Source organism: Rhea pennata, chromosome 17, assembly GCF_028389875.1.
Source record: "Rhea pennata isolate bPtePen1 chromosome 17, bPtePen1.pri, whole genome shotgun sequence".
Lineage (NCBI taxonomy): Eukaryota > Metazoa > Chordata > Aves > Rheiformes > Rheidae > Rhea > Rhea pennata.
In genome coordinates this window covers 5,055,755-5,069,425 of record NC_084679.1, presented here as the reverse complement: position 1 = coordinate 5,069,425, position 13,671 = coordinate 5,055,755, and the positions used below count along the sequence as shown (strand labels likewise).

General features: G+C 44.7%; 1 protein-coding gene across 1 annotated transcript in view; it reads right to left on the bottom strand.

Moving 5' to 3' along the window:
* TMEM132B (transmembrane protein 132B) overlaps nucleotides 1-13,671 on the bottom strand; it is a 252,000-nt gene that overhangs the window by 41,598 nt on the left and 196,731 nt on the right. The window contains exon 5 of the mRNA XM_062590194.1: nucleotides 936-1,079. Coding sequence (XP_062446178.1) covers nucleotides 936-1,079 — 144 coding nt within the window. The remainder of the gene's footprint in view (nucleotides 1-935; nucleotides 1,080-13,671) is intronic.

Genomic DNA, 13,671 nt, shown 5'->3' with positions numbered 1-13,671 from the left:
CTCATCTACTCTTTTAATCTTCGTGGGAGTTTAAAAAAAAAAAAAAAAAAAAAAAAAGTCGACATAAAAGATATTGTACTCATTTATGAAGTTCATTCAAAACCAAAAGAAAATCCCTAGCCCCAAACCACATAATAAACCAAATAAATCCATTAAAGATATTCAAAAATATCCTTTCTTAGCCTAAATAATAATGATGAGTTAAAAGCTGATAAAAAGTCATGAAATAGTGCCATAAGTCATAGAGTCAATGCCTTGATAAAGTCACATTAAAGCTATTTTCATCTCAGTGTTGGGGAGTGAGAACGAGCTGAACACATTATATTTGAAAGAAAAGCACTGTTTCAAAACTCCCAGATCTTGTTTTAAGAATTTTTGCAATATGGTTGTCGCTTTCTATTTCCATCCTGCTCCTCAAGATTTTGGTACAGTTCAGTATCTTTATTTATGAGAAAATCTTAACTGCAAAGCAGATGATGCAGTCAGAAGCCTGTAGGAAACTTTGCTACACACTGCTACAACCTAGTGCATTATTACTATTTAATAATGGATGCAGAAAAGCTGCACCGTAATAAAGATCCTTGTGTGGGGAGTTGACTTTTCCCAAGTGGGATGCCTCAGACAACACACTGCTCACCAGCGCGGGCTGGCCAGCGGAGGAGGACCAGGACCACACTCTCCACCTCCCCGGCCCTCTCTCCCACGCCGTATGGGGAGCTCCACATCAGGCTGTGGAAATGTGCTAAAGCTGCACCACCTCTGCAGACAAAACCCCGTGCTGCGCAGTGGAAACAACCCTCCGCTGTGGCAACCCCCAAGACTCCTAAAGACGGGTTCCCGTGAAAACTGGAATTCGGGCTAGGTGCCCATCAGGTGGTGGCAGAAGAAAAAAAGGTGAGAACGTCGTTCTTCTCCCCCTCGTTCAGCTGCCTTACCTTTAGGACTTCTTCATCGGCCGATCTGCACTCAGTGGACTCGGAAACATCGACCACTGCCCCATCCTCCTGCACGGCAACAACCTTGACTGGCACAGCCACCGTTTTCCCGGTCAGGATGGCTGTGTTAAGAACTTCTGTGTCCTGTATGCACACACAAACAAGGGATGGACGTTAGAGAAGCATGAAGACATAAGAATGCTGGTGGGGTCAGACTGATGGACCAAACGCTGCCTCCAGCAATGGCCAGGAACAGGCAGAAAAGCACATAGAGAGTGACCCGTCCTCACACACGCCCGTCGGATGCCTGGCAATCAGTGGTCTAATAACTTCTGGAGCCCAAAGTTGTGTCTAGCCCATCTTTTTGTTCTTAGCAGACATATGGATTTATTCTTTCTGAGCCCATTCATGGGTTTGGCTGCTCTGGCAATAAAATCCATAACGCAATCATGCAAGAGGGCACATCTGCAGCTTGGCAGAACCACAGCGTTGTTCAGGCACAATCTTCAGAGGGTGCCAGCAACTCTTCCCACCCGTATGTCCCAAATCACGTCAGTGATTTGGGAGGTGATAATCAAGCATTACAACAGCAGCATTTCTACCCTTACTGTTCCAGCTTAGGAGTTGTCAGTTAAACACTTTCCCTTTTCTGGGCTTAAAAACGTGATGAGAAAAGCTATGCCTGAGACGAGCTACTACAAACCAGGCAATACCATACACAAGTTTTCCAATCTTTCCCCATCAAAATCGCACCTAGAGATGTTTTACCCCATTTATCTCTACTCCTGATGAATTCGCAGCTCTGGCACACTAATGACTCCATTAACGCAGCCTTCCTCCGCATCTCCGTGCGGCTGCAGTTTGATTAATTACTCCAAATGAGTTGCTACAAGAGGTCCCTGCCTTGCGTAAGTAGCTGGGCAGATAAGAGGGGAAGAGTCTCCAAAGGCCTTCAGAGGAGCTTGCCTCTGCTCAAGCAGTACTTACTGCCAGGCCCAGAACTTGATACAAGCGTGTGGCGAGGAACCGTCTGTGCTTTCCTTCACAGAGGTTCAGCCTCAGCCTTCTAGCAGAGCCTGCAATAGGAAATACTGCTTTAAATCAATTTGCTTTTCATTTTTCAACTTCCATAAAACTAATTGCTTGTCAGCTGGAAGAAAAAAAAAGTTGCTTCCAACTAATCTAACTTTAAACTCCATGATTAGAATTGGTAGAAGAAGAAATGGATGTTAGTGAAAAATTTGACAGCAGCTTGCATAGGAATATATTCACTATCATTTGCTTCTGCCTGCTAGCTAGATTGATAGAAAATAATGGGCATTGACCACAAGCTACAGACAGCTGGAGAAGACCAATAAATAACTGCAACAAGGATGTATTATTAATCAATATTGGGAAACTTCTACAAAAAGTACCCTGAATTAAATGAGTTCAAGTACTAATACCACTAGGGCTAGCTAACTAATACAGTCTACTAGAGCTTTATAGGCACTCATATTCCAGAAAAGCACTTAAGCGTGTACTCGAGTCCGTTTCTGTTCAGAACAGCACTAAAAGTACACGCTCAACTTGACACTCAGACTTCACCGTGGTTTCAGCATGTGTTTAAGTGTTATCCTGGATGGAGATGCTTTTCTGAGCAGTACCTCATGAAATAAATATACCGTCTCTGTTCTGCTCTCCGCGAGGCACAAACCAGATGTTTCACACAGTAAACGGCTGTCTAGTTTTTGTTTATGCCGAACGGGCTCATTTATAACCAGCTGCCACCCGTGAGAGAGGGACACTGGGAGGGAGAGAGAGAAATACGTGGCCGAAGTGAAAGGCTCAAAGAACAACTGCAAAACCCTTTTACGGAGCTGGAGCTCAGAGCAAAACTAAGGAGAAAACGCACTGCCACGCAGAAGGAAAAGCTCAGAGGCCTCTCAGGCAGAGCGAGGTTGTGTAAGACAGATCGAGGCAAACCAAGGGCGCTGCATCCGCGAGTACGTCAGAAGAGGTAAGGTAGACTTATCAGGCCGACGGCAAGTACCCCACAAACCCTGAGCCACCGATCTGCTACAGGCGGACGCCACATACGTGGCTCGGACAACGTGGCTCGGTACCAAAATGCTCCCCAAAAGCCGCCTGGCAGCGTATGATTTCTGAACTGCTCTTCAGCAACAGACATTCTTCTTCAGGTCATCGGGGGAAACAGCGTTTTTGCCAGCGACACAAAAATTGCCACTAATTCCACTTCCAAAGCCGCTTTTGTTAGCACAGTACTAACTCGCGCGTGTCGGGGCAGGGGGCGTTCGCACCCAGCCACCGCTCAGCCGGGGGTGAAACCCTCCTGCTCGCCTCAGCAGAGCTCGGGTCAGGTGCGCACCAAGCCCAGGGTAACTTCTCCTTTGCTTCTGGCGCTGGCCCGCTGCGTCAGCCTGCGGGAGCCGCCCAGGCGGGACGCGGGACGAACGAGCCCCACGGCTCCCTTCCCGGCTCGCGAGCGCCGCCAGCCCCGCAGGGCAAGGCAACGTCGGCGGCGAGGCCGCGCTGCTCCCCGCGCGGGGAGGCACGGCGCGCCGGGCTGCGCGGGGACGCCCGCCCGCTCGGGGGGACGCCCGCCCGCTCGGGGGGACGCCCGGCTCCAGCACCGCCCTCCGCCTCCCCTCCTCTGCAGCACGCGCAGAAACCCGTGGGGCTCATTAGCCAGCGCGGCCTCACAAAAACGACGACTGTAAGCAATTCTGCCATAGAAATCAATATTTCAGATGCCTGGATCGAGCGCTACACAAGCTTAATAGGCTGCGTAAAGACCTTGCTAAGAGCTTGCTGTTTATAGACTGCAAAAATATATTTCCTCAGAAGAAGAAATATGAAGGCAGAACTGAACTGATTGACTGTCCATTAGATTTATAAACAAACTTTTTTTTTTTTTTTTTAATGCATCTTTAACAAGTAATAGCATTTCATCTGGATTCTGTTAGGCTTGTTTTATATTTCCGTGATAGGATTTACTGCAGAAAAAAAAAAAATGAATTTAGGATACCTGTGCTGGTTCTTACTGACAGCATCTGACACGCAGAAAGGGATAACAGGTCTGATTTACACGGGCAGGTCCTGCCCCACGGCACAGCCTCCCCAGAACACCTGCAGCAATGTCCAGGGACCACCAGCCCAAACCTCTAGCCCCAGACACTGCAAGGTCTCAGAGGAAAAAAACAGGAATCCCATTTTCCTATGGCTTTTGTGAAGGGTTTCAGTTGTGGTATCTTGTCCAAAACCTGGGATTCAAGCAGCCCAGGCGAGAGCTACACATTCGCATTGCGGGCTCTAGCCCTGAATAACAACTGTGTGCATGTTTATCTGCAGTTCCTTCTCTGTACCTGAATGCATTAGCACTTCAGCAGAGCTCTTCTTAATTACAACTGTAACCTGCTAATAGCATTTCTTTGTTGTCTGAAGGAATCTACTTCTTATCCAGCCTAGGCTAAATTAAAATTTAATACAACATCAGGTCGCAACAGAACTAGGAAGCAAATGACAGCTGTTTAATTAAAACCTAAAGCTGATTAGATGGCACTACTGAGAGAAATACTCAAGAGGAAGAGCAGAAAACTACTGAAACTCAAGGCCGGGATAATGGCTTTATTTAAATATGAATAAACCCTGTGCACAGCCCCTGTAAATGTTTGACAACTCATTGCTTTGGACAAATGGGGGGGAAATGCGAACGGGAGACGTGTCAAGAGTCGTGATAAAGCCGTGATTACCGACACTGCTATCAACCCCGTTCGGACAGGGATTACTGAGCAATGCCCGCAACGGGTACGCGCAAACCCCTTCTGGGGAGCCCAGGCACCAGGGTCCCATAATTCGGCTTCAAGCAGCACTGCCCCGGAGGATGAAGCTCTTCCCGCAGTGCTCGCGCAGCGTGGGCTGCCGAGGGGCTCTCCGAGCCAGCACCCTGCGCCCGGGGGGCAGCGCCCCACACCACGCACCCCGCGGCTGCCCTGCAACGCCCCGGCTGCCTCGCCAGCCTGCGGCTCTACTGCAGCCCACCTAGACGCCGCCGGCTCACAACAGTACCGTTTCTCCCCTTCCTGGTTAAAAAACAGAGAAATAAATTAAGCATCTTACAAGAACCATCCGGGGAGCCAGGACCCAGATGCAGGTTATCTACAGCCCAGCCTCGAGCCTCCGCTGCACCTTTCCTCCCTGCCGTCCCCACGGGAGCAGCCTGCATCCCTCTCCCTTCCACCCAGTCTGGCCCAGTTTGCTCTGATGGATATCACCCTTGCGATTAATGCGTAAGCTGGATGGGGTTTTTTAGAGGTTAACAAAACATGCTGCAGTACAGTAAACCCAATAAACACTCAATTGTAAATCAGGAGGGAAACCTAAAGCCAACCCTATTCTGCTGACAAATGTTACAGCTAAATGCCTTTTGGCATTTAGTTGAAATGACTGTCTTTAGCGAAGAAGGCATAGAGCTGAAACATTTGTCTGCAGAATTGCATTCCTTCATTATTATTTTTTTCCCCAGAGCATACCTCGTGAAAATACATTTGTAATATTGGAAGGAATCTTTAGGAAGCAGTTCTCCCGCCTAGTAATGGCATCTCTTAAAAAATGCAAATTACAGGGCAGATTGTGGCATGTGGGCTGGGCTGGGGATTTTTTTTTTATACAATAAATTATTCACCACCTTTTTCTTCAGATCAAAGAGCAAGGCAATACAAGTCCATTAAGCAAGCTTAATATATAAATTAGATGCTTTGCTGAAATTATTATAATCCAAAGCAATTCTCCTGTACTTTTTCCCCCACACAGCTGAATACTCTTTTAGGTTTCCAGTACATATTAATGAAGTCTGGTCGGAGGAAAGCTATTCATATTTGCCACAATTATATTGCTTGTGACTCACAGGTAGTATTTGCCATTTTGTCACCCAAAGGTGAGACTGGGCAATGGGTATTATATGTTTGTTAAACATTAGAAAACATTTACAACCTTCCAAAGTGCTCACATAGTTCTCAGCTCTAGTCTCCACGAATTCCAGCAGCCGGCAGAGCTGCAGGCCAGACCGGGCAGTCCTCACCCACCCACGATTTAACTGAAGCCATCAGAAGCTGCACCTGCAGGAGGCATCAAATCACAGACCCTTATAAAGGGCAGAATGGTGATTAAATCCATGTTCTGCAAACAGCCCTAATCATGTCAGTGGAGCCACCTGGGGAATCAGGTATCATTTACTAAGTTTTCAGGTGTCCCGAGTCAGGCCTGAAGGACAACCACACACGAGTCCTCCTGCCCTGACCATCACTCACGTCACTGAAAGGCCATCCCCGCTCCTCCCCAACCTCTCTCCGTCTCCGGCTGTTTCCTCGTTTCAGCTCTTTATAAAGCGTATCGTTCGCAGGAACGACCGGTTAGGACAGGCGCTGCGGGCTCTCGGGGCAGAGTGAAAGGTCATCCTTCAGCTGCTTTGTTCACCTGTAAAATAGCTTCACTTCAGATCGGGATCCCTACGAAGACTTGGCAGCTGCGTACGTCCCGCAGGAGAAACTAGTTACTGTGGTTTGAACCATACAGAGAGGTTCTTAATCACCGACTCTTACAGAATGCTGTAAGCAGCAACTACTGGGCTAACTGAATATTATTCTGATTGTACGTTACAGCGTGTGCTGCAAAAACAATTTGCTACAGCACAAATACGCGTTATACAGAGGCTCCGACGTGGAAACTTGTTTCCTAATGTTTCTCCTTGCTACAAATGCACCGAAGGAAGTTCTTTCCTTAGCACAGTGTACATGGCACACGCTACCAGCCAGAGTGGTAATTTTAGTTTGGATTTCATGGAGACTAAAGCTGAGATTTATGCCATCCCTATGGCTTTTTTTTTATGAAGGAAATTCAACTCATTTTGAGGTGGTTTGTGTAGGAAAAATAAGCGAAACCTGCTGCTGAAGGAGAATCCTGATTAGAAGCACAGACGCTGTCATATCTATGACCTGAGGCAGTTTTGTTTGATATTTTATAACTCAGAACAGATCTGTCCCCATCAAGCGAGGGTTCAGAACGCAGCCTGATGCACTTGGCAGGAGTAATTGCAGCCTGTCAGCCACTCTCTGCGCTTTCAGCTAAGCACCCCTGCCTTCTGCAGGAGCAGAGGACCTTTCCCAAGACTGGGCTCAGGCTATTTCACCTCAGCCCATTTTGTCCCAGTACAGTTTATTCTCCAAAGAAGCTTTGTCGAACACCATGATACCGCTGCTCCGAAGAGCACGCTCGAGGAATGGGGAATTTTCACAGCTGCAGAGCGGGTATCACGCATCTGATTTGTGTTGTCTGCAGAGCAAACAGACACAAAGATCTGGAGGCTTGGGTTTCAGCACCCTCAGGATACCAAGAAACAGCGGACCTAAAGTCAGCCTAAAACTTCATGGTAGATTATGCCCTCCAAGTCTACTAGAATTTACACACATCTATGTGGTACCTGAACCTTCACCTGGCAGACTTGTGTCAGGACTTCTCAACTGTATATAGCTCGTAACCATTTTTAAGCATATTTAGAATTTCAAAGTCCACCTATGTCTTTTTTTTTCCCTTGTATTCCAGAAAAACATTCTATGTTCTGTGGGTTAATAAAATCACAGGCCATCTCCAATTGAAATCAAACTGCTGAATTCAAGAGTATTCAAAATGGACAGAGATGTCTGCTCATATGCAATCCCATGAGCCTCGGTGCAACCCAAAACACAGTTAATTCTTTTTAAATGGCCACAAAACAGTCATCTCAACGCTCCTCCAAGGCATTGTTTTTTCCATAGAATAATTCAGAAGACCATGTTTTGTTCAGTGTAAAAACTATAGCTATTAGACTCGCTTGAGCATCAGCAGTAGTCAAGGACATAGTTTTCACAGCCAACCTGAAATTTTGTCCATGTATCTTTTTTCCACCAGTTTAAGAATATTCAGCAATATTTTAGATGACCATTTTGAAGCACTTTCAAATACTTCTCTGGTTTCTTTCCCACCCATTACAATTTCTTTCTTAGTGGGCTGGAGAGAGGCAGTTTTTGGAGGCAATTTTACGCCACCGGTGCAATGGGAGAGTTGGCAACTCACCAGCTTGAAAAGGCTTCAGCTTCACAAGTGCAAAACTACAGATATTGAAACATAAGGTTGCATATCACATGAGTTTACTGCTGCAATCTGTGTGCTCATCATCTACCCTGACTGCTACCTGGGCAGAAATCCATGTCCTTCTGTAATAACAGCTGTTTAATGTTATAATAAAATGCACAAATTAATATACAGCATGTCTACACACGACTTCACATCCTCTGCAGGATCGTCCTCTCACGGAGAGAGCATGAGTTTTCTTTCTGCTCTGCTTCAGACATGGTAACTTGCTTCGTTAGGCCATTCACAAAGTGGCTGTGGTTTAATAATACATTTTCATGAGCAGGATGAAGTATGTGGGAAAGTGACTGCAACGTTTTTCAAAGTCCTCTGAAATCCTCTGACAGACAACACTGCTGCCTCGAATACGCTAGAGGGAGATCAGGAGAACCGGATTTTCTATCTTTTCCCTCAGCACAATTCAAATATTGGTGTAAAGCCAGAGCTCATAATGTAGCAAATACATTTATTAAAGAACCAAATTTTCTGGACAGCACTAGGTGCATTTACTTATTAACTGTGTTTGAGAAGTGCATTATGGAGTTTAAAACGGAAAGGAGGTATGTCGGCGCTCACATCCATCGTCCTGCAAAGAGAGGATCTGGAGGAACATGGATTTGGCAGGAAAGACCTGTGCTTGTCCCAAAGGAGCAATTTTTTTTTCCTTGAAGATGGTCTGTCTTATCTGTAAGGCCCAGATTGCTGTACTTACCAACTTCACCTGTTCAAGCAATTTCATGGGTTTCAATTCGACCGCTCGCAAGCTGTAAAGCACACACAGCCGCGCTGCTGCAGGACTGGCTTTTCCAAGAGCAAACACCGTGGGAACAGCCCCTTTCCCAGCGCCTGCTCTCCCTCAGGAGGGCTCCTCTCCCCGTCCCGAGCGCCTACGCCAGGCGATCCACTCCCTGGCTGTTCTGGCTTTGCCCCGTATCTTAGGACGGTGTAAGTGACACTTTGGAAGTTTTACCTCTCTCCATTGCTTATTCAAAGGGCTCAGACGTCTAGTTCAGACATGATGGCTAGAAACAGTGGAGCAAAAGACTATCCCTTCCCGCTTTCAGAATTACAAACGTTGACAATTCTTACACTACTGCACGTTTCCTAGCGGCTAGCCGACCTGCCGGACGATACAGTGGTGCTCTTCATCTCCCTCCCCTCCTAAAGCTGCCCAAAGCTGTATTTGCTGTAGTGAAAATAAAAACCAGGAGAACATACCTGTAGCAGGTTCAGGCATCAGCCTTCACCATCCCCGCAAACTCAGAGCATCCTGGTGTTTTACCACTGGCGCGGGGAGCATCAGTCAGCTGTACGTTGCCCATCCTTACACTACCTTCGACTTCAGTCGAGTTTTCTCTTACAATTCCTCTAGCATTTGCTTTCCACTTAAACAAACAAACGTGTCAGAAGGTGCCTCCTGCACATGTTTAGAACTGCCTGGAAATGTTTCAGTCAAGTAAAAAATACTGTTTCTTGACACTCCCCCCCAAAAAAGCTTAAAAAAGACATTTTGAGCATATTTTCTTTTCAAAAAACTGAAATTAAATACTGTCATTTTTTTTTCAAATGAAAATACCAATTTCTTCATTTGAAGTGAGTTTTTGAGGATCTTCTAACTGACCTAAAGACTTTGGGGATTGTTTTCCCCTTCATATACTTCTTGTAGGCTTGATTTTTGCTCTTCATTTTAATTTTTCAGACTCTTCACTTTGTACCTATTCAAAAGCACTTGCTTGCTCCAACATGCTCCTATGTCTGATTGCTGCTTTTTCTGTTTTCTGTTCATTATAAAGAATGACCTCAACTTTATTCAAGCTCAGTAAGAAATGCTTTTTTTGTTGTTGTTGTTTTCCTGACTGAATGTTTCAGTGAGCTCTTGTGCTTCCTAGGTACTTCCTGAAGACTAAGACAGTATCGTCCATGTGTTTCAAAAGTTGAAACATTGCTTTTAGAACATCAGTATTTTTCCAGAGTCCGTGAGTTTTGGGGAAACATATTCCCTCAAACTGAAGAAGGCTGCAAGAAAGTGTGAGCAAGAAAACGCCTGATTCTGCACTCAGCTATACGCTCTGCACTGGCACAGGCGACAGGAATCATGTTAAAGATCATGAAGTTACACAAAGGTAAAAGTCCTGTGAAATCAGAATCAAACTGTTTCATTTGTCATCTTTTCCTTTACCTTTCATCTGTTCAAAAAATGACATATTGAACGTTCTATATAAATTACTACTTATAGTATCCTCTCTTTCCACAGCACTCTACAAAAACACTTCTCACCTCTGCAAAGGACAACAGAACGATTATCTCCATTTTACAGATAAAATAACTGAGGCACAAGAAATCCCACCAGGCCAGGTTGATACCAAATCCCTGTTGCCTGTGTGCTAGATCTATGCTTTATCTGCTAGGTTACACTCAAACTTTTTGTCTTAAAGCTGTTGATTCTAGACGTTAAACACAGATTTCCATGTCTTTCCTATTAAATGACTTTTTTTGCATAGCAAGTAAATGCTGAACGTGCAACATCTCGAACAGCTAGTTTATTGGTTAGTTAAGTGAAATTCAGCTGTGCTGCAAAAAAAACCCAGTATTTTTAAAGAAATATAGATAAGTACATAAAAAGCAACCAGTAACAGATGAAAGGAAGGAAAGAAAAACTCTGTCGCCTTAAGCGGAAAATGATAACGGCACACTAGCACACGCTCTAATGCCATAGAGGGTTGGAATTGCTCTAGAGAAAATTACAGAACGCCTCCTAATACGAAAATATTACAAGGTGCTCCATTTCCGGGGCTTCTGATGTCATCTCGCAAGTGCTTTGAAATGTGGCAAGACGATAGGAGACAAGGGGGACGACACTAATGTTTCCCGGGAACAGAAATGGAAAGCGACAGTATTATTGGTTTCCGATAGAAGCATTCTGCAAACAGACAAAGGTCTTCCGCTTGCTATTCTATGAAAGCGAGTATGAACCGAAACAGCACGTCTCTCCGATAAAGAATTTTCACAATGGTTCCTTGTCCTTACCCCTCAGCCCCCACGGTCTCTCCAAGCAGCCACTCCGAAGCAGCTTCACTTTTAGTTTAATTGTAAGGTATGTGGAAGGAGTGGCTGACTCAGTTTTCCATCTTCACAAAAGTCACTGAAGGACAGAAGGAAAGGTGAAAAAAGACCTTCTGTGTTTGCTTCCAAAACATTATCTTCATAATTACTCTTTAGAACTTATTAAGACATTATTCAACTCCAACTTTGCAACCTGTTCCTTTCAAACTTGCTACATTATGAATAAGGGGAAAAATACTGACCTTCCAGAAAGACGAACCATGTACTGCAAGGGAGGCAAGATATACGCCCACTGCAAGCATCTGGCTCTTCCCCCCAAAACTAACCGTTGCCTCCATTCCTGACATACCTGGAGGGAGGAAACCATCTCCCATTCGCTGCCATTTTACTTAACATGAGACACAAATGACCAGAAGGTCCAACTCACTTGCAAAGAGAATTTACATCGCCACTACTGAGCTGTTCAAATGGAACGAATATTTGCTATTCGCTCCTGTTAAGGAAATTTATCATGCTTAAAATTGGCTGTGTTAACCATTCACGCCTTCCTTTCCCTCTGGAAATGGGCATATTTCCAAATGACAGAATAGTAGTTCTTTTGCAGAACAGGTTTCAAACTCGTTACTGTTTTAAGATGGGAGGAAGAGCAGGTCTAACGCCATATTCCTTCTTGTGCTGCAGCTGGTGGTGTCCTCTGGCTGCCCAGTCATTGCTCCTGCTAAGCAGACAGATAAAGGTGCTTTTTTCAGAAGATGCAGTTTAAAAAAAGATACATTTTCCCAGCATTTTGACACATTATTTTAGCAAAGGAATGACAAAGGAGGAAAAACTTTTGCGTCTAGAGGCCATCATAAATATTCCAGCTCAAAAGAACTTTCATTCGAAAGCACCTCGGTACAATTCCCACATAGATGAGAGGAGGCTCTCCTCATCTCGCACTTCTCCTTGGCCCTTTCCTTTCTTACACCTCAGTGTATTTGGCCGTAGCCTCCCTTCCTGATGGGATCTCACCTCCTCAGTGGTAGAAACGGGCTTCAGCATGTACTTCCACAGGTGACAAATGGGATAAAAGCAACATATCCTGTTTTATTCCTCTTTCCAGTATTTTTAAAGTCCTATTTCAACCACCACCTGTGCCACAATTCTCTAGCCACCACCACAACATTTTTTCTGCTTTCCACATGTTTCTCTAAAAAAGGAGGGGCCCCGCATCTTACGTGAACTTAATGAGAAATTCCCTCTACGTGGTCTCAATATGTTCTTCACAGCTCTTTTACGGGTAGTGCCTTAGCAGTGAAATTGATGGTCACGTGCCAACTCAAGTGTGCTTGTGTTAAAACTACTCCATGAATGTGTCAACACAAAAACAAGAGTAAGAAGAAAAAGACAAGAAAGAGGCTTTGTCCTACACCTGGCCTTTTGCCTTGCATAGTCATTCAAATCCATCAAGTATGGTTCCCAAAGCCTGTCACAACCCTAGCAACGTTTTAAACACTCATTTTGCACAGGCAAAGTCTAATCAATTTAATGCAATGTGCTCCATATCTACAACAGTCTCTTTGTGTAACAAGACCTTCAAGCTACTCTCTCATTCCCATGGTGCTAAATGCATCTTAAAATATAAAGACTAGATTTAAACACTTTTTTTTTGAGAGAGAGCAAAACATGGATGTGTTGGAAGGAAACTCTTAATGAAGAAGCTGCTTCAGCAGAAACCACAAACCATGCTACAGTACCAGGAGTAGGTCATTAGAAGTGCATTGATGCCAGCAATTCTTCTGGCATAGAAATGCTACAAAAACAAAGCTCCTGACCCACCCTGTTACACTGAGAGAAGATTTTGGCATAACCCTGGTGGGAATATGCACCTATGCTGAGCCTGAGCCTTAAAGCCTGCTGGGTTGAAGAAAGTCCACATAGAGGCAATTACTGTGAACATGGTGATGAAAGAATCTCATTTACACCAGTGCAATTTCAAATTTTCTGGCAATAGAAAAGATCCAAAAATCTGGACAAACTGGATTTTAATACAAAATATGTGTTTTGATAGCTACATCTTTTTTGTTCCTTTGCTATGGTGCAACATTATCATTTTTCAAAAGCCCAAGAATTATTTGTGTCTGTTCCAGATGTCAGAAGAATCTTGTAACAAAAAGCAGAAAAAGACGATCAAAGTTTCACTCCACATCTCCACATTCTCCTGCTTCACTGTAGGTTAGTTTTGAAGGACGAATGTTTGTTCTTTTCATAGCCAACACGACACAAACCAAGCAAACAAATCCTGTCCTCTAAAGGCACATAATTGCAACAGCAACATCAAACATTTTTCTATTTGTTTCCCCTTTGTATTAAATGACACTGACATTTAATTTACTGCCAGAAAGTTACATTCTCCTAAGTGCAGGGGGAGCTGGAAGTTTAATGCTCTCTTTCCCTCTTCGTTAATGAAGTCAGTTGTACAAGTTGTTGCCGCCTTTGTTTTGGGCTTTTTTCCCCCCGATAATTT